General features: G+C 42.8%; 2 protein-coding genes across 11 annotated transcripts in view; one reads left to right on the plus strand and one right to left on the minus strand.

Moving 5' to 3' along the window:
- The window catches only part of LOC102156858, a 43,811-nt gene extending 23,529 nt beyond the window's left edge, over positions 1-20,282 (plus strand). For 5 of the 10 annotated variants that reach the window (XM_038527991.1, XM_038527985.1, XM_038527987.1 and 2 more), the window contains one exon: positions 1,796-2,725. In XM_038527991.1, coding sequence (XP_038383919.1) covers positions 1,796-2,081 — 286 coding nt within the window. In that variant the 3' untranslated portion in view covers positions 2,082-2,725. Of the gene's footprint in view, positions 1-1,795; positions 2,726-15,933; positions 16,089-20,016 lie in introns of those variants that run through there. The other 5 variants (XR_005354484.1, XM_038527988.1, XM_038527989.1 and 2 more) reach the window with 2 other exon arrangements.
- On the minus strand, positions 4,194-20,934 carry LOC106558995 (zinc finger protein 347-like). Its single transcript, XM_038527960.1, has 6 exons — positions 20,804-20,934; positions 20,175-20,406; positions 19,485-19,667; positions 12,334-12,406; positions 10,672-10,798; positions 4,194-6,873 (listed from the first exon to the last, which is right to left on the minus strand). Exons 3-6 carry the CDS (start codon positions 19,532-19,534, stop codon positions 5,360-5,362), a joined length of 1,764 nt encoding a protein of 587 aa, XP_038383888.1. The 5' UTR covers positions 19,535-19,667; positions 20,175-20,406; positions 20,804-20,934; the 3' UTR covers positions 4,194-5,359.
- Between the last annotated feature and the right edge of the window lie 126 nt (positions 20,935-21,060).

Below are 21,060 nucleotides of genomic sequence, written 5' to 3' on the forward strand. Positions count from 1 at the left end.
AAAAGACAAGAAAATTCTTGTACAAACTTGTGGTATTTATTTAATGAAAAAGTATTTAGAGGGAATAAGTTAGCCATAAATTTACATTAAAAATTACATACATCACTAGGCATTTTAGGTTGTACAAGTCCAATTCAAGAGTTTTAAAAAAGATATAGTGTCAATCCAACAAAGGCAGAAATGAGAATTGTATCAAATATAATGGAGTGTAGAAAAACAGACATAAAGACATAAAACTAATGTCTTATCAAAATTGATATAATAGATCTTCTGAAATACTGATTTTGAGATGTGCAGACACATGAATACTAAATAAATAAGAGATTTTCAAAACTTGTAGAAATTACTAAGAACTATATCTTAATTTGAAAATTGAGAATAATTTCCACAAATATAGATTGCTAAACTAGAATTTAAAAGAATTAGAAAAATGGCTTGGCTTTGTCAGTTAAGCGTCTGCCTTCTGCTCAGGTCATGATCTCAGGGTCCTGGGATTGAGCCCCATGTCCAGCTCCCTGCTCAGCAGGGAGCCTACCTCCCCCCCTTCTCTCTCTCTGCTTTTGTGTGCTCTTCGTTAAATAAAATAAAATCTTTTAGAATGTTCAGAAAAACATAAATAACTTGGAAATTTTGAAATATTCAACACCTTACAAGAAACGTTCCCACTTCTTTGGAAGTATTGCCAGTTCTCTTCATTTACAGATTTTTTCAGTACAGAAGAAAACATGAAAGTTTTGTAGTATTGCTAGTATATCCCTCATATTTAGACATAAAAAAGAAAGCAGTTTGACTTCAGTTTTGATGCAAAATGAATCATTATACAATATGACTAAGCAGGTTTTACTCCAGTAATGCCTGTATTTTAATAGACTGTGGTGTAATACACTCTACTGTGATGTGATTAGAACATATCTCTATTATGCTAACATTTTCAGGAAAGCACTTTAAATATTTCAACACTCCATTATATTTAAAATAGAAATGTATGCTCAGTACATAGGGTGAGGAAGAAAGTTAATCTGATCTATAGATTAACTGCAATGAACATAGGGCCTTCTGTTAATGGCCAAATGTTATAAGTATTTCTGTTAAGGTCAGGAATAAAGAATTGAGAAATGATCCCTTATATCACTCCTACCTCAAGAATATACTGGAATGTGTAGCTATTTAGAGTTAGTAGGTCAGAAGTACAGGAAGCCCAGGACTTGGGATTGGCATCTGAAGTGGAGACAGTGTTGTGAGACCAAGTCCTTAATCTCTGGGATCTGTACTAATTCCAAGCAGTTGGTTTCAGAATTGAATTATATGACACCCACCTGATGTCAGGAGAGCTGGAGAATTGGTGTAGAGAAAACCCCACACATTTGGTCTCAGTAGTGTTGTGGGTGAAACAGCTCACCCTACTGTTGATGATTAAAAATTATCTTAAGTGTGTTGGTAGCTAAATATAAATGGAGAGGCACCTGGCTGGCTCTGTTGGTAGAGCATACAACTTCATCTCAGGGTCATGAGTTCAAGCCCCATATTGGGCATAGAAATTACTTTAGAAAAACAAATGAGCATGAAGAGAGGGGGTAGAGAGAAATGGCACCAAGGGAATTTTCTGATGGTTTGTTCATTTGCATTCATGACTTCTATTTTTGACATGTGGAGCAACCCGTGGACTTTCTAGGAATAGAAGACTTGGTGCTACAAGGATCTCTTAGAACATAGGTTATAACAACAAAAGCAACAAAAACTCTACAAATTCACTTACCAAATTTTAAGTTCTTTGTACTCCTTTATTTGCATCTAGGTGCCTGGCAATTGATGGGCAGGAGCAACCCCCCACCAACCCCATTCTAAGCAGTTCTGAGAAAGGACAACGTAAGGATGAGGCAAATGGGAGGGGTGAGAGAGCCCAATTCCTTAAGGCTATTTTAGAGGGAAACTGGACTGATAATTCTCTATTAGGTCCTACAAGACCCCAGTTAGACAGAGGAGAAATAATCTCACATATTTATAGCCAACCGATATGCATAACTGGTGCCAAAACACACACCAGGGAAAAGATAGTCTCTTTGATAAATGGTGCAGGATGAATTGGATTCTTTATTCACATGCAGAAGTTGAAAATGGACCTTTATCTCACCACACATAAAATCAACTAGAAAAGGTATCAAAAATGTAAAGTGCAAGACCTGAAAACTGTAAAACTCCTAGAAAAAAAATGGGAAAAATTTCTTGACATTGGCCTGTGGAATAATTCTTGAATTTGACACCAAAAGCACAGGGAGAAACAAGCTAAAATGGATGGGTGTGACCACATTGAACTATGAAGTTTCTGCACAGGGGTGCATGGGTAGCTCATTCAGTTAAGTGTCTGCTTTGGCTCAGGTTATGATTTCAGGGTCCTGGGATGGAGCCCTGTGTCGAGCACTGAGTTGGACATCCTACTCAGCAGGGAGTCTGCTTCTCCCTTTCACCACTTGTGGTTTCTCTCTGGTATGTTCTCTCCCTCTTTCAAATAAGTAAAAAAATAAAATAAAAAATTCTTAAAAGTCTCTGCACAGCAGAAGAATCCATCAAGAACGAAAAGGCAGGGCTGCTCAAGTGGCTTAATGGTTTACCACTGTCTTCAGCCCAGGGTGTGATCCTGGAGACCCGGGATCGAGTCCTATGTCGGGCTCCCTGCATGGAGCCTGCTTCCCCCTCTGCCTGTCTCTCTGCCTCTCTCTCTCTCTGTGTCTCATGAGTAAACAAAATCTTAAAAAAAAAAAATGAAAAGGCAATCTCTAGGAGAAAATATTTGCACACTATATATCTAGGGTGTTAATATTCAAACTATACAAGGAACTCAACCTATAGAGGGAAACTTCCTCCACTCAATAAAGAACAGCTATAAAACCTTATTATACAGTGAACATCAGGCTTAATGGTGAAAGACTGAATAATTCCTCCACAGAGATTGGGGATAAGGTGTCAATGTCCTATTATCCCTGCTAGTCAATATAAGCTAAAGCCAATTAAATTAAGGACAGAAAAGTGGAGACCAGAAAGGAAGGTGTAATAGCGTACCCATCCATGGAAGGTTATGTAGTTGCAGTAGGATGAATGCACCCCACCCCCCAACACACACAAAAGATAGGTATATCATCTCTGTAAACGGTGAGGATTACATTCTTTGTCAAAAGGGAGTTTGCAAATGTGCCCTAGTTAAGGATCTTGAGGTGGGAGATGATCCTGGATTATCTGATAGACATGATATAATCAGGATGTGACAAAGATGCCAGTTGGAATTGGAGACTTAGAGAAGTTGTTGCTCTGACAGAACCAGGATGGACAGATATCAAGATACTACCTTGGTAGAAGTAGGCCATGAAGCAAAGCATATAAGCAGTTTCCAGAACTTGGAAAGTGCAAGAAAACATATTCTTCGCTGGAATATCAAGAAGTTTAACAGTGCTGTGGATCCATTTTAGAGGTCTTAAATTGAATAGTGTAAGAGAATTTTATTGTTTTAATCCATTTAGTTTGTGGTAATTTCTTACAGCCACATTAGGAAACTAATGAAACAGTATACATAGAAAAGCCCAAAGAACCTGTAAATATATAAAGTGACATTAGTCAGTTCTTTTTTTTTAAGTTTATTTTTTAGTGATCTCTACACCCAATGCGGTACTTGAACTCATGACCCAGAGATCAAGCATTGCATGCTCTTCCAACTGAGCTAGCCAGGTGCCCTGTGAAATGAGTAAATTCTGAGGACACAAGACCAACATTAAAAAAAATTCTACCTTGGGGTGCCAGGGTGGCTCAGTTGCTTAAGTGTCTGACTCTTGATTTTGGCTTAGGTCATGATCTCACGACTAAGCATGACATGGGGTGAGACTAAGCCCCATTTCAGGCTCTATGCTCAGTGCAGTCTGCTTGAGATCGTCTTTCTTCCCTTCCCTATGCCCCTCTCTCCATCCATGCTCTCTTTAAATAAATAAATATAATCTTTTAAAATTCTTATTGCCTCACAGTAGCAAGTAACACATGGAAACAAATCAAAAACACAATGTGTGTGATTGCTCAAAAAGGGAAAAGTACAAACATAGGTTAATTTAAAAAAACACCAGCAGGATCTTGATGCTAAAAATCTATAAAAGATCACACAAATAGAGATATACCACAGTCATTGGAAGATAAAACATAGAAATGATGTCAAATGATTGCAAATTGACACACAGGTTTAATGCAATTTCTATCAAGATATAGACAGAAACAAGATTATTCTAAAATTTATAAGGAAAGGCAAAGGAAGTACAATAGCAAAAACATCTGAAAAAGAATAAGGTCGCTGGAATCATTCAATATTTCTAATACAGTGAAGTCAAGACTACATTGTATTTGTGGGGTAAGAAACATAGGGATCAATGTAAAAGAATAGAGAACCCAAAAATGGCCCCACACAAGTACTTCCAACTGAGCTTTGTCAAAGGTACCAAGGAAATTAAGTGAAGAGAGAATTTAAAAAAAAAAAAAAAAAAAAAAAAAAAGATGTGGGACCAGTTGATTTCCCATACTGGAGAGGGGAAAAAAAAGAATCTCTGCAAAAACTTCACACCTGTACAAATATTAGCTCAAAAACGATCACAACTTTACATGTAAAATGTAAAACAATACTTTAAACTAGAAAAGACTTAGAAAAGATACCATGGAATAATATCTTCGGGATCTATGTATCTTTGCTATATCTTTATGTATCTTTCTTCCCATCAGGTGTTTTAATCCATTTTAGCTTTATTCTGTGGTATGCTGTATTTAAAAAAAATCTGCAGTATGTACTATCTCAGGTGAAATTGAGAGAACTTGAGACTTAGTCATTTTATTCCTCAAAAGAATTCTCTGATGTGGATTCTGTTGTGAAACTCATGGAAGAAATATAAAAATATTCATTACATTTGTAAGACTTCTTCCTATTATGAACTATTTGTTCTATTATGAATTGATGAATCCCCAGGATATACTGTTGCTTTAAAGGCCTTTATATGTCCAGTAAATTTGTAGGTTTTCCTCTAGTATAAATATTTGCATGATATCAAAGGCATGAATATTTGACAAAAAGCCTTCATATTCATTACATTGTAAGGTTACTCTCCAGTATGAGTCCTGTAATGTTCTGCAGTTTTGATTCATGGGTAAAAGCCTTAGCATGCACATTACATTAATGTGGTTTCATCATAGATGTATATTCCGATGTCTAATGAGTTGTGAGCCTATGTAAGTTCTTTGCCACATATGTTACATTTATGATTTCTCTTCAGTGTGGACTCTCTAATGTCAATTCATGCTTGAAATTATAATAAAGGCTTTGTCACATTCACTACATTTGTTACTCCCCAGTATGAATTCTCAGATGACTTGCAAGGCTTGAATTTTGAGTGAAGACTTTTCCACATACATTACATTTATATGGTTTCTCTCCAGTATGAATCATCTGATGTCTAGTGAGGTTTGAGCGTTGAATAAATGATCTGCCACACTGATTACATTTGTATGGTTTCTCTCCAGTATGAATTCTCCGATGACTAGGAAGGCTTGAACTCTGACTGAAGACCTTGCCACATTCATTACATTTGTAAGGTTTCTCTCTAGTGTGGATTACCTGATGATAAGTAAGGCTTGAATACATACTAAAGGCTCTGCCACACTCATTACACTGGTAAGGTTTCTCTCCAGAATGAATCCTGCGATGACGTGCAAGGTGTGAATCATAACTAAAGACTTTCCCACATTCATCACACTTGTAATGTTTCTCTCCTGTGTGGATTATCTGATGTCTAGTGAGATGTGAGCTCTGATTAAAGGCTTTGCCACACTCATTACATTTGTAAGGTTTCACACCAGTATGGATTACCTGGTGGTTAGTGAGTTGTGAGCTATACGTAAAGGCTTTGCCACACTCATTACATTTGTACGGTTTCTCTCCAGTATGAATTCTTCGGTGACTTGCAAGGCCTGAACTCTGACTGAAGACCTTGCAACATTCATTACATTTGTAAGGTTTCTCTCCAGTATGGATTACTTGATGGTTAGTAAGACCTGAACACTCACTAAAGGCTTTGCCACACTCATTGCAGTGGTAAGGTTTCTCTCCAGTATGAATTTTGTGATGACGTACAAGGTGTGAATTGCGACTGAAGACCTTGCCACATTCAATGCATTTGTAAGGTTTCTCTCCAGTGTGGATTCTTCGATGACATGCAAGGTGTGAGTTGTGACTGAAGACTTTCCCACATACATCACATTTATATGGTTTCTCTCCTGTATGGATCATCTGAAGTCTACTGAGGTGTAAAGTGGGATTAACTGCTTTGTCACACTCATCATGTTCATAAGGTTTTTCCTTAATGTGTGCTTTCTGGTCTGGTGTGAGTAATGCAGAATGCAAGAAATCATTCCCATGTTCATTAGAAATGTTGGTTTGGACACTAGGAATAATTCTTGGACGTAGTGAAATGGAAGAACCATTGCTGACAGACTTCTCAACTTGGTGACATTCATATATTTTCCCTTCAGTTTGAAGTACCTGCACTCCAGTCAGATGTGACTGGAAGCTTAGTCCAAATCTGTTTTCCATTGGCTTATTTCCTTCATCTCTTCTACCACATTGAACTCTTCCACCAGTGAGATTTTTGTTAAGGGTCACAAGCACTGCTTTGTAATTTCTATCACCATCTCTCCACTGACACTCAAAGTCATGAATATTTTTCTGGATTGCTCTGAAGATATAATCTTCCGTGTCACAGCTTTTATGTCTTTCCAATATAACTGCCTGCAATACTTCCCCTATGTTACTGTTGTCTTTTGGTGGTAATTTCTTGATCATACATTTGGGAGTGATATCTACAAGATATAAAGAACCACAGGTTTCCCATAAATTACAGAAAAATTCTATACTGAAAAACACATTATACCAAAAGTATTACATATTTTAATCAGTTATGAAATGGAATTGTGTTCTTCAATTTTTAGGAACACAAAAGAAATAGGATCCTTTAACATAAAAGGGTGATTACATGTAATTCAAATTAATTTTAGAGAAGCCTACTTTCAATAATCAATGGCCAAAAAAAAAAAAAAAAAAAGAATCAGTGTGCCAAACTTATGCCAGCCCTGAAAGAAGAGGTATTTTTGGGCAGCCCTGGTGGCTCAGCGGGTTTAGCTCCACCTCCAGCCCAGGGCGTGATCCCAGAGACCCCGGATCGAGTCCCACATCAGGCTCCCTGCATGGAGCCTGCTTCTCCCTCTGCCTGTGTCTCTGCCTCTCTCTCTGTGTCTCTATAAATAAAAAAAAAAAAAAAAAAAAAAGAAGGGGTATTTTTCTATCACATACCACTTCACAGAAAATATATGGCTATTTCATATTTGAAGAGATAAAAAACTATATATATTTACTGCATATTTATTGTGTACTCATGCTAAAGCATAGCATGACATACTCTAATGGTAAATAATCCCAAACAAACTTATCTAATGAGTAATCTAGTAAATGGTAATTTGGAATTGGAGAACTGTAGCAGCACTGAGGAAGTGAGGAAGCATTTAATCCAACAATGTTAGAAAAGTATTTTTCTGAATACTGGTTATAAAACTATATTCACTTGGAATGGCCATCTTTTAACGTTAACAAGTGGTGTTGCATTATACATTCAGAAAAATCATCGTCCACAAATCATGAAAATTAATATTCTAGTAACCTGTACTGAAACCAGGACAGAAATAATAAGTAACCACAATTATACAAAATTATAGTTTGTGTAATTCTTAACAAATCTCTTCTAAGAAAAAAAGGCTTCTATTCTAGACCAGCACACAGTATTAGAACTGGAATTTGTATTAAGACCACTCACTTTTGAAGTACCAAGTCAGTTAAACACTTAATATTATAAAGAAGAGTAACTAGGGAAAGAGTCAGAAATCACAAGTATGATTTTTTTTTTAAGTGATCTTCTTCTCAACGTGGGCCTTGAACCCATGACTCAAAGGCTCCACCGACTGAGCAAACCAGGCGCCCCATAAACCATAATTATGATTTTATGCCTGCAGTTATGTAACAGCAAAGCAATAGAGCAATTCCCTATCTATGCAGTGTTCTTTAATTTTCTAGTTCATTGGACACAAACTATATGTAATAAAGAGCTTGTGCATGAAAAACTTATTAACTAAGGTCAGATCAAACACTGGACAAAACTACAGAATAAAAACATACAAAATATAATGCAGGCTGCATGCTCTGAAAGCCTGTGTCCACCCCAACACGATGGTGTTGGAGGTGGGGTCTTTGCTGGTAACCAGGTCATGAGGGTGGAGTACTGTGAATGGGATTAGGGCTGTTATCAGAAGAGAGAGGGGTATTTGCTACTTCTCATTCTTTCCACCATGCAAAGACACAGCAAGACAGTGTTCTAAACCAGAAAGAGAATGCTCATCAGGAATTGAACTGACTAGCACTAATCATGCCAGTCTCCAGGATTATGAGATATAAATTTCTACCAGTTAAGCCATCTGGTTTATGGTATTTGTTATGGCAGGCTGAACCAAGACACAGGCAAAAGACCAACTGCTTAAAATCGTGACAGAAGGTTGCTATATCTTACTAAACAAAGGAATTTCTGAGACTTTACTATAAAACATGGAATATTCTAAACCTTCTAATAGTGCTAACATGGTTAAAAGTCTCAAAGTAAGAGGCACCTGGTGGCTCAGCCAGTTAGGTGTCTGTCTTCGGCTCAGGTCATGATCCCCGGGATTCTAGGATCGAGCCCCATGTTGCTACCAGGCTTCCTGCAGGGAGTCTACTTCTCCTTCTCCCTTTTCCTCTCTTTTCATTAGTGTGCTGTGTGTCTCTCTCTCAAATAAATAAAATCTTAAAAAAAAAAAAAAGCCTTGAGGTAAATTGTTGCTATTTTTTTTTTTAAAGCAGGCTCCATGCCCTGTGTGGAGCCCGATGCAGGGCTTGAACTCATGACTCTGAGATCAAGGCATGAGCCAAAATCAAGAGTTGGATCCTTAACTGACTGAAACACCCAAGTACCCCCAAATTATCACTATTTTTAAAATAGGGACAGTAGACACACGGGGTTTCTGTTTCTAACCTCTATCTATAGAGAAAGTAAGTTAGAGAAACAGGATTGACCTGGGCCTGCAGGTTCAGACAATGTGTTCTTATGCAGGACTGCCTGTAAGTCACAGTAAAGATCATGAGCTCAGAAATAAATACTTCGATGGAGACACCAGAGCTGTGTTATGTTGCTAAGAGTGGCACTCAGCCATCCTAAGTACCCTGTCCCTCTCTGCATATATGGATTTCCGTACTGTCCTGAGACAATGATACGATGGATAAACAGGGATCTTTTCTTATACAGTGAGAGTAGTGTGGCTGGTGAAGGGTCCTTTGGGAATAAGGTACAATCAGGGTGTTCAAGAGTACAAAATCAATATGCTAGTAAGCAATAGTGTCGTCCATCCAGATTGAGGAACCATGTAAAGAAAGACCATATGGAAGGAAGGTCAAGAGTGGAGGGCAGGAAGTAATGAGCAAATGAGAGAAGCAACTGTATGTGCCAATCTATGGGAAGATAAATGTACCAGGACAGTTAGAATTCTGACCTTAGAAATAAAGAAGGAACTGACATGGCAAAAACCATCAGGCTGTCCCAATCTTAACTGAAGTAATTATAGTACAGCTGTGGAGCAAAAAATGGAAGATATTTAGCAGGAAGGGAGCATGATGACAAGGGAAGGAGTCACGTTTAGAAACAAGGTAGGAGGGATCCCTGGGTGGCGCAGCGGTTTGGCGCCTGCCTTTGGCCCAGGGCGCGATCCTGGAGACCCAGGATCGAATCCCACGTCGGGCTCCCGGTGCATGGAGCTTGCTTCTCCCTCTGCCTGTGTCTCTGCCTCTCTCTCTCACTCTGTATGACTATCATTAAAAAAAAAAAAGAAACAAGGTAGGATGCATGGCTGCTGAGGGTGAGGCAGAGGGGAGATGCTAATAAAAGGGGACAAAATTTCAGCAATGTGGTGAATAAGGTCTGAGAAGCTAGTGTACAACTAGTGACTAGAGTTGATAATATAATTGAAATTTGCTAAGAGAATAGAACTTAAGTGTTCTCACCAAAAAAAAAAAAAGATGAAAGAAAAAGAAAACAAGTGAGGTAATGTGTGTTGACCTGATTATGGAAATCCTTGCACAATATATGTGTATTTCAAATCATCATGGTGTACACTTTATATTACAATTTTCTTCATCAATTATACCTCAGTAAAGCTGAAAAATAATTTCAAAAATTCATCCAGCCACTGAATATCCTCTGAATACTTAAAGAATAGTTTATACAAATGTTTTGATGTCCTCTGAGAACTAGTGAATCAATAGCACTGGGGGTAGAAAAAAATGGAACTGGATATTTTAAGTTTTTCATAAGGTTTTATGCATACTTAAGCTCTGGCACCTGCCTGATTAAGTGCGCAGATCATCTGAAGAAAGTGTAAATGTAAAGTCCAGATGCCCCATTCATTTCTGCATCAACAAGGCTTCAATCTCAATCAAGCAGGGCAGGGGCTCCCATGAGGCAAACAAAGGAAAATGCAAAGATACCCAAGGGCAGATCCCCACTGCTGAAGGGACATTATCCTCACCCAGAGAGACCAGGTTCCTATAATTCTCCAACATCACGTCCCTGTACAAGGCCCTCTGAGCAGGGTCCAGGCACTCCCACTCCTCCTCAGAGAATTCTATGGCCACGTCCCTGAAGGTCAACCATCCCTGAAATGAGAACACATTTCACCAAGGAGCTATGGAGAGAGTTCTTATCTTCACATATATGAAAAGAGGAGAGATGTATAAGGATCAATTCAGATGAAGTGGGTGTTCTCACAGATCCACATAAGGTATTCCTTTTTTTTTTTTTTTTCAAGATTTTATTTATTTATTCCTGAGACACAGAGAGAGGCAGAGACCTAGGCAGAGAGAGAGAAGCAGGCTCCATGCAGGGAGCTTGATGTGGGACTCGATCCCAAGATTCTAGGATCATGCCCTGGGCTGAAGGCAGGCGCTCAACCGCTGAGCCACCCAGGCGTCCCAACACATAAGGTAGTCCTGAGCAAGTTATGTGACCCTTATTTTGCTCTATTATACTTTTCCATAAGCGGTTAGGAAGGTCTCTCAATCAATATGGCTTTTTTCATTTTTGTGGACAATATAAAAAATATAAAAATACAAAATCAGGGGTGCCTGGCTGGCTCAGTCAGAGAAGCATGTGACTCTTGATTTTGGGGTTGAATTTGAACCCCACATTGGGTGTAGAAATTACTAAAAAAAATAAACTTTTAAAAAATAGAAAACCAACACATGATTATAAGAAGTGTTACTTATCATGTTGTACATAATGAATGATATCAATAAATGAATGAGCTACAGCATGAGTGGTTATCTTCAGAGATGACAAGGTCCACATGGCTTTAGAGGCCAGAATCTAGAAACTGTGATAATGATAGCAACAGTAATGAATAAGAGTCCTGAATACTTCCCATGTGGTAGGCATTATGCTAAATGTTTTACACGAACTAAGTGCTAGGCATTATGTTAAATGCTTCACAGGAACTAATTGTAACAGCATCAATTGTTAAAGACAGATCTGTTCCCATCTTCCTGAGGAGACCCCTGTGATTCCTGGAAACCCACCCAAGGTCAAATGTTAAGAAATGGCAGAACAAGCATCTGAACCTAGATGTTTAGGCTCTGGAATGAACCTAAACAATTAAACATCTATAACAGACAGCATCAAAAGTAAACTGACAGAGGGCTCCCTGAGACAATTTGAAACAAGTTTAAGGCTACCAACATAGAGATCATTATATATGCATACATGTGCACATAAAAGTCACTCTTCTTATACTATTTAACTCGTGTTAGTGTAGAAAAAGTGTATAGCTATGGAAATTTTGTAAGAAAATTCTTCAACAATAATTTACTTATGAAGTACTAATAATGTCTTTTTAAAAACTATGGGCTTGCACATCCATGCATTCATGCACACACATATATATACACTTAAATGTACTGAAATAAGAGGATTCGTCTCTCCATGACAGAAAAGGGCTTCCTCACAGGCTCTACATCACTGGGGCACCATGAGATGGAATCTATGTGGAGAGGAGAGGGACTGAGGGAAGGCCTGGGGAGTGTGGACACACACAGCTCAGGTGGACACATCAGAGTCAGAGAAGATGAGTGAGTCCAAGAAGAGAAGGGCACAGTAGGAGGGAGAGATGGAAAAACAACCAACAATATGACTTTACCTGACAAACAGCCATGCCTGACTCCTCCCTTCCTCCTTCTTCCTCAGACAAGATCAGTCTTGAGAATTCAGTCCTGAGGGTCAAGAATATGCAGCTGAATGCTTAGAATCAATCTCTGTCCTTCCTGTACCACAACCTCACACAGGAAGACCTCTCCCTGGGGAGATAACTAGTCCCTGCTGCCACTGCCACAGGAGGAGACTCAGGGACCATGAACCCCTCCAGACACCAACACAAGTGTTCCCAGCACATTCTTCACAACTGGCCCCTGCCCTGGGGAAGTCCCCCCCTCACTGCAGCAGTGGGGACCTGGGCTGGACCCACACTCCCCTCCAGGTCATAGACCCGTCCTGACCACACCCCACACAGAGCAGGGCCCCCTCCCCTCTCCCTGGATCAGGAGCTGCTTCCTGGATCAGGAGCCTCAGAAATGGAGGACCCAGGGCTTTGCTGCTCAATGCTGGAGACCCATCAGGAGTACCTGGGACACTTTACTAGAACTGAGGCTGGGCCCTATCCCCCCACACCCCTGACCAATGGAAGGGGAATCTCTGGGAGAGGGCACAAGAATGGTATCTGCAAAACGACTCAGCCATCCAGGGTGCAGCTGGGTGGAGCACACAGGCCAGCCCAGACACTTCCCACCTTCTGGCTCTGGTCTCCCCGGGAGCCTGTTGTCACCAGGGCCCACACCCGGAAGGGAAAGGGGCAGAGGAAACAGGGAGGGAATCAAGGGGTATCAGAGAAGATAGTATCAGATCGAGGAATCGAGGGAGGACGCTGTTTGCCACCTGCATCTGAGGAGCCAGACAGTCCCAGGCAGAGGGATAGGTCCTGGGAGGGCCCTGAGGCAGGAGCAAGCCTGGCCCCGAGGAAGGGGAAGAGGCCAGCATGGCTGCAGCAGGGTGAGGAGGGGACCAGCAGGAGAGGAGGTCAGAGAGGCAGCTGGGGTAGCAGATGGGGAAGGGCGTGGTCTTCCAACATTTGCCTCTCACATCTTGAAAGCAGGTTTAGAAAACATGTATTCCTCCTCTCACTTTAAGCAAACATCAAACTTTTTTCATCTTATACATTAAAACATTTACAAATAATATAGTATCTTATACTTAGAATCACGCCAAGATGTGCATTTAGGCCTCAGGAAGTACAGGGTCACCCTTAACCTAGATGTGGGGGGTGCAGGAGGAGGGTGACTGGGGGAGCTTGAGCCAGTTCTGCACAAATAAGATGGACATGCCCCAGGTGTTCCAGCAGAGATGTAGAGGCAGCTGGACATGGGATGGAGTTCAGGGCAGAAGTCTGGAGGAGAGGGGAAACTGGGACATATGCAGGTGATGTTGAGAGCCAGGAGATGAGGTGATGAGGAAAGGCAGGGGGTAGACAGAGAAGAGGTACAAGGATTAAGCTGTGGGGTGCCCCACACTCAGAGACCAGGCAGTTCAGCAGATACCAGCAGGGAAGGTGAGAAGTGATCAGGAAAACCAAAAGGTAGGTAGAGTAGTCAAGGTTAGTAGGATGTCCTCAAACCAAGGAAAAATGTGTCAAGGAAGAGAGAGTGGTCTCATGTGCCACCTGCTTCTGACAGGAAAAGCAGGATGAAGCCAGGAGATTCAATCCTGGGCTGAGAAATGGGGTCCCTGGTGATTCTGAAAGAGAAAGTCTCAGGGGCATAGTGATTGTTGAAGGCTTGACCGGATGGGGTTCCTATGACAAGTGGAGACAAGATATGAAGACAGTAAAAGCCAACTTTCAGCGGCTTGGGTTCTGGAAGGGAGCAGAAGGTGGGAAGGGAATGGGCTAAATTAAATGGATGATGGGGATCTAGGAGGGCACTTGTGAGGGGCACTGGGTGTTGTATGTAAGAGATGAGTCACTAAATTCTACTCCTGAAACTAATACTCCACTGTAGGTGGAGTTAACCTAACACTGCAGGTTAACTAACTAGAATTTAAATAAACACTTGAAACATTAAAAAAAAAAAAAGGAAAGGGATTACAGAAAAGAGTTTTAACTAGCAGTGAAATTAGTTAACAGAATGTTTTGTTTTAGAAATGCAAGAAGACAGTGAGTACAAAGCTTTGAGGGGGGTGCATGCGCATGTGAAAGATGGGCAAAATCTCCCTCTGTGTATATGGACTGAGATGATTCCTGAGATGTACAAATTGAAGATGCAGTGGAGGAAGGATGCCATATGGTCCTGAGATGTTGAGTGGGGCTGGCAACTGGGGAACAATCTCAGGCCCACAGTGATGTTGGTACATCCTCTGGCGTGGCCTTCTTATGGGGGACTGAAATATGTATGGGTCTTGTTTGTCCTTGGAACAGTCTTCATCATGAGGGTAGGGGGAGCTGACCAGGAGCAGAGGGGGGAGTGGGAAGCCATGAGTCCAGGGCACCAGGCTGGCTCAGTCAGGAGAACATGTGACTCTTGGTCTTAGGGTTGTAAATTCAAGCTGCATGTTGGGCATAAAGCTTACATGAAAAAAGGAAAGGGAAAGGGAAAAAAGGGAAAGGGAAAGGGAAGGAAGAAAAGGAAAAAAAGAAAGAAAAGAAAGACAGACAGACATCCAGCCAGCCTAGAGTCCTTCATTCAGACCACTCTCCTCCCTCTCAACAGATGTCTACAAGGATGCACATACCCCAACAAGACCTCGACATCTTCCAAAAACACTGCAAATTCTCATTTAGATTTCCCAAAACAGATTTGAATCATTCTTAACTTGCAACGCAGAATAATCCAAAATAGCAAAGTCATCCCCTGAAGGTTCTCTGAGACCTTTTCTCCAAATCCTCTGTATTGGACAATGATTCTTGCAAAAAGTCAATGAATGATTCTTGCAAAGACCCCACAGAGGTCACTATGTGGAGTGGATGCTGGGTGGCACCTCCTGGGTCCATGCACTCAGGACCAAGGTGCCATCTGCTGTGGCCAGCCCTCCCTCTGAACGCAGCATAGAGTAATGTGTCTCTAAGCCCACTCCCATCATGCTCCCTTGGGTGCCATGTTGAGTCTCCCAGTTAAATCCAGCAGGCAAATCTCAGTCTCAGCTTCTGTGTCCCAGGGAACCTGAGCTGTGACAACGGCACCCTGAATGGACCCATGCAGGCCCCCCAAATACCTATAAGCCCTCTTCTGGGTGCTCCCGCTAGAACTGAGACACCCCTCCCAAAGTTTCACACATCCTTCGATCCTACAACCGAGCCTGGGACATGTGCACACACCATTCACTGGGCCATCTGGAGGCCCACACTTGCTCCCACATGGCTCCTGCAGACCCTCTAGGCCACTTCCATCTTCTCCTCTTCCTGCACACGAGTGAACTGGGCTAAGGCACAGGGTCCACTGGACACAGGCTCTGCAGCAATAATGGACACAAGTACACACTGAGGGCCACTGGGCCTCCAGTATGGAGATCAAGAGGTTGGCCCTGCTGGGAACACTTGTGAGCAACTGGGGACAACATGGGAGTCCAATGAGGATGTCAGAGAAAGAAGCCCACAGCTCTCCTAACAGAGGCCACCAGGTCTCCTCCTCTCCCCACTCACAGCAAATTACAAGAATCTCTAGTTCTTCAGTCTGTCTATTTTGTGCCCTCTTAGGCTCCTGACCTTGAGGAGGAAAAGGGAAATTAGGATCCTCGACCCTGAGCAGATCAACTGCTAGAAGGCAAAGCCCTCACCCAAGATGCAGCTGTTCCCTGTGATGTGCTCAGCAAGGACAACCCAGGAACTGGCAGAGGGCAGTGATACCACAGGTAAAATATTGGGGACCCCTGGTCCACAGGGCTTTCCAGGCTTCAGTACATCCTTTTGCTCTTATGTTGAGTAAAATAAGCAGCCACAGGAGGTTTAGATCAATGTATTAAATTTTCCAGAACAAATATGGGCACTGTCCTCATCACCTGCCCTAGCTCCTTGGTCTTCCTGAGGACTACTCAGCCCAATCCAGAGCCCTAGCATCTAAACACAACCCCAAGAGAAGGTGAGGCAGCCAACTTGTGTGCCCTCCAGTGGAAGGAAAACAGGAAAGACTTCAGTCAAAGGAGGAGAGTTTTTCTCATATTGGGTGATTGACATGGAGACAATTCAACCTGCAGAACATGGCAGCTGGCCAGGGAAGGGCACTGCAGAGGATGGGTGGGAGAGGCTAGACACACATTGCTGAGCCTAAACCTACATGAGGAGAAAGGGCCAGAGCCAAGATGATTTAGAGACAGAAGGGAAGGGCAGGGATGAGGTCTTGTGACAGAAAAGGCTGGTATTTGGGAACAGAGAGAAGATGAATGTGACTGGGGCAGAGTGAGCTGTGTGCACTGTGAAGTTCCCAGGATGAGGCTGGAGACCCTGATCATACAGGGCTGTGTAGCGATGGTGAGGAATCTGCATTTTGTCCTGATGATAACAGGGGGCCTGTAGAGGGTTCAGTGCCAGCAAGTGACATCGTCTGCCTACAGATTTACTCCTGCTGCAGAGATAGACACATGATGATGGTCTAGGACTTGGAGGCTATGTCTCTGCCTCCATACTAATGTTTTATGTTTCACTTTTGGAGGACTGGGACCCATTTAAAATTCTTTTTTTTTTTTTTAAGATTTATTTATTCATTTGAGAGAGAGAGAGAGAGAGAGAACAGGCATGCATGTACACAGGGGAGGGGACAGCGGAGAGAATCTCAAGCAGACTCCACATTGAGTTGGGAACCCACTGTGGGGCTCCATCTCACAATCCTGAGATCATAACCTGACCCCAAATCAAGAATTAGATGCTTAACTGAGCTCCCCAGGCACATACTGCCCCCTATTTAAAATTCTAATGACAACTGGGCACTCCATCCAAGAACTGCTACACAAAGATATGCATTGAATTTGCTAATCAATTAAGTGTTGCTCAAAATCCGTTTCTGTGTAGTCCATCATCTCCATGTTGGGGTGGGCTCATGGAGGCCTACAAGGCAGTCATTTCATCAAGTTATCCTGAGAAGGTCAGCGCTGGGTAAGCAGAACTTGATGTAACTGAATTCTCATATGGTGGCCTGATGGGGCCAGTGGGCAGGGTTTGCCTGCATCACTTTTCTTAAAAATTCTAGGACCATATTTCACACGTCTCAACAAAGGAGACACCTATTTCTTTTCTCTTCTTTTTTTTTTTTTTTTAAAGACAATTTATTTATTCATAAGAGACAGAGAGAGAGGCAAAGACATAGGCAGAGAGAGAAGCAGGCTGCCTGCTGGGAGCCTGATGCAGGACTCAATCCCAGGACCCTGGGATCATGACCTGAGCCAAAGGCACCCAGGTGCCCCACTTTTCTGTTCTTTAAGTAATCTCTAAACCCAACATGGGGCTCAAACTCATGATCCTGAGGTCAAGAGTTGCATGCTCTACCAACTGGGCCAGCCAGGCTTCCCTAGGAAACTTATTTAAAGATATGATCACAGTGATCTCAGGCAATAAATTTCTCTTTTCCAGAACATCACAGTAAAATATTTACAAAATACAGAATTTTGGACACCTAGGAATCACTGCTGTAAACATTGTAGGAGGGTCACCTACAGAAACAAGATAGTCACAAATTTCCTCATCAGATGGGTATGTTAGCTGACATTTCCAAATAAATCAGCCCATTCTTCAACATTTGCAAAGAGTGGACAAGAGGAACTTGAGAGGAATATCTACCTGGTCCACTCATGGCCCACTGTTTCAATAGATCAACACAAAATGTAAGAAAATTGAGTATCAGAGTAAAAGATTAAACCAGGTTCCACTTAGATAAAAGAAGACCGACATATTTACCAAGGACACATTGGAAAAAATCTATAATTACTTACCAGATACCATAAAATGTTCTCAATATACATGACAAAGAGAGGAGAGCTGGCAGATCTCAGCCTGAACTAGACAAAATTAACTTAAAAAGCAGAAAGTTAAAAAAAATTTTTTAAAAAGAAATATGAGATCAAAATTTTTTAAAATGGCAAGGCAAGGTCATATTTAGAAAATGCCATCGACTGTTTATAGGATGGCTCCAAAGCTTACTTCAGAAGTAAATAATTTTTTATAGAAAAGTATAACTTAAATAACCAAGATTTATTTCAAGTTTCAAAAAGAAAAGTGATGTAAATATAAATGAATAAGGGAGAGTAAAGTATAGCACAGCTATTACAAAAAAGCAACACTTTAATGTTCCTTAAAGACACAGTGTAGGGGTGCCTGGGTGGCTCAGTCGGTTAAGTCTGCCTTCAGTTCAGGTCATGATCTCAGGGTCCTGGGATTGAGACCCACACTGGACTCCCTGCTCAGTGGGGAGTCTGCTTCTCCCTCTGCCTCTGCTGCACCCCCTGCTTGTGCTCTCTCTCTCAAATAAATAAATAAATAAAATCTTTAAAAAAAGAAAAAGGCACCGTGTAGTGACAGTCATTTCTTGCCCCACTTTTCTGCTCTGAGCCCAGGCAAAGGGAGAAAGGTGACCCAAGTCTCTGCCCTCTTCACTGAACAAGGATTGCAAATAGAAGTTATCTTCTGATATAATTATCAAATGCATAAGCCTTTTGTGCTCTTTCTCTGCTAATCTCCCTTTGTCCCCACTGTCTGGCACCCCCAGCTTGGTTGGCTTCTTCTCTCTGTTCCTGTAGCCCATTGCTCCCTCCTTTCCTCCAGCTCCACACTCTCTGTCTGCCATACTCCTTTTTTGTTTTTTAAGATCACGTATTTTATTTATTAGAGACAGAGAGAGAGAGAGAAAGTGAGAGCGAGCAAGCACAAGCAAGGGAAGCGGCAGGCAGAGGAAGAGGGAGAAGCAGACTCCCCTGAGAGCAGGGAGCCCGGTGTGGGGCTTGATCCATGACCTGAGGGGAAGGCAGATGGCCAACTGACTAAGCCACTCAGGTGCCCCAAGATGTATTTATTTTAGAGAGAGACAGACAGGGCGCAGGGTGGTGGTGGTGGGGTGCCGAGGGAGAGGGAGAATCCTGAAAAGCCTCCCTTCTGAGCATGGAGCCGGACTTGAGGCTCCATCCAAAGTCCTTAAGATCATGACCTGAGAAGGTACCAAGAGTCTGATGCTTGACAACTCCGCCACACAGGCGTCCCTGCCAAGACTCCAACTCTTTTAACCTCTCCCCTCACTGCCTGTGAAGGGCCTCCCCCTTTGTTACCCATGCTCCTGTACATCGAGGGCTCTTCTCCACATTTTGCTCTTCATCATCTCCTTGGAAATTTCCTTCTTACTCTAAATTTCTCCATCTTCTCTTCTCCCACTGCTGCTATTCCCAATGTCATCTGTTTGTGGTTCTCCCTCATTCTTCTTTGTTCATTTTTCTATAATTCTCTCAGCAGGTCTTGTGAAAATAAATAAGGAAACCTCATTTAAAATGAAGCAGGGAGGGGCACCTGGGTGGCTCAGTGGTTGAGCGTCTGCCTTTCGCCCAGGTCACCCAGGTCGTGATCCCAGGGTCCTGGGATGGAGTCCTGCATCGGGCTCCCTGCATGGAGCCTGCTTCTCCCAGGCAGAGCCTGTGTCTCTGCCTCTCTCTGTGTCTCTCATGAATAAATAAATAAAATCTTTAAAAATAAATAAATAGAGTAGGGAAGCCCTGAAGTGGGAGCCAAGTACCATGCCCTGAAGCTTGCTTTACCAGCATGAAGAAGAATTATTTTAACAAAGGAGGGCATTTTTTTTTTTTACAGATTTTCTTCTTCTGCTTGTACGAAAAAGAAGATCCCATCCTGCTCAGCAACAAACGCACTAACCACCACTTGCAGCCACTGAAAAACCGCCACCAACTCTTGCTCTTCTCCAATTAAAGCAATCCTCCCCAATTTCCATCTAAAAATAAAAGGCTGACCTTCCTTTTCTCTCCCCACTCGCCTACGATGGTTCACCACTCCATGCACGTCCCGAACTGCAATTCCTCTGCTTCTTCCAGAATAAACTCATCTTGCTAGTAAAGTGACTGACTTTTGTTTTTTTACGGTGGACAGCTCCTCTCCTTCTCCGGGTTCCTCCCACCCAGGAGTGGGATGTAATACGATGCCCGCCTCCCACGAGAGCACGTTATCCACGGCGGGGTGCACGGTCTGTGTCAAGACAGGCCCTTGTTAGTCACCACGTCAACACAAGGTGGGCAGAGGCGGGGACCGACGGGGGGAGGCTGAGGAGGACGCGGGGTGAGGGAAGTGCGTGGGTCCCGGGAAGGGCTGGGCTCTCCAGAACCTCCCGGCCCAGCTGAGGGCCCGCTGCTCCGAGGGACCGGCCGGCGCTGCCCTCTAGGGGCCGAGCAGGGCGCGGACCACCTCGCGGATTTCAAACCCTAAGAGAAGCACCGCCCCCGCCCCCGCCCCCGGTCTCCCAGGGAGTGTCTGAATTCTCTTGGGCTGGAGGAGGTGGTGCAGGGATTTTACCTGCCCTCCGCACCCCGGAGATGAAGAAGCGGGACTGCGAGGCGCAGGTTTAAACAAGAAAAACGAGACTCACTCTCCACAGACGGGCCTCCGCTCCACGAAACCCGCTTCCGAGACTGTAGAGCACTGCGCACGCGCAGAGGGAAGAGGCAGGCCCCGGGCGGGGCACGGAACGAAAAGAGGCGTGCGCGGGGACCGCGGGTGGGGAGGCGGGGCCTCAGAGGCGGGTGGTAACCATAGAGATGAGGCGTTGGGGGGAAATGACGCTAGGCTGGGGCGGGGCTGGCGTGGGGGCGGGGCCTGGGACTCTGCCAGGTGTTTAGGGTTTAG

The sequence above is a fragment of the Canis lupus genome, chromosome 1 (genome assembly GCF_011100685.1).
Source record: "Canis lupus familiaris isolate Mischka breed German Shepherd chromosome 1, alternate assembly UU_Cfam_GSD_1.0, whole genome shotgun sequence".
In the NCBI taxonomy this organism is placed as follows: domain Eukaryota; kingdom Metazoa; phylum Chordata; class Mammalia; order Carnivora; family Canidae; genus Canis; species Canis lupus.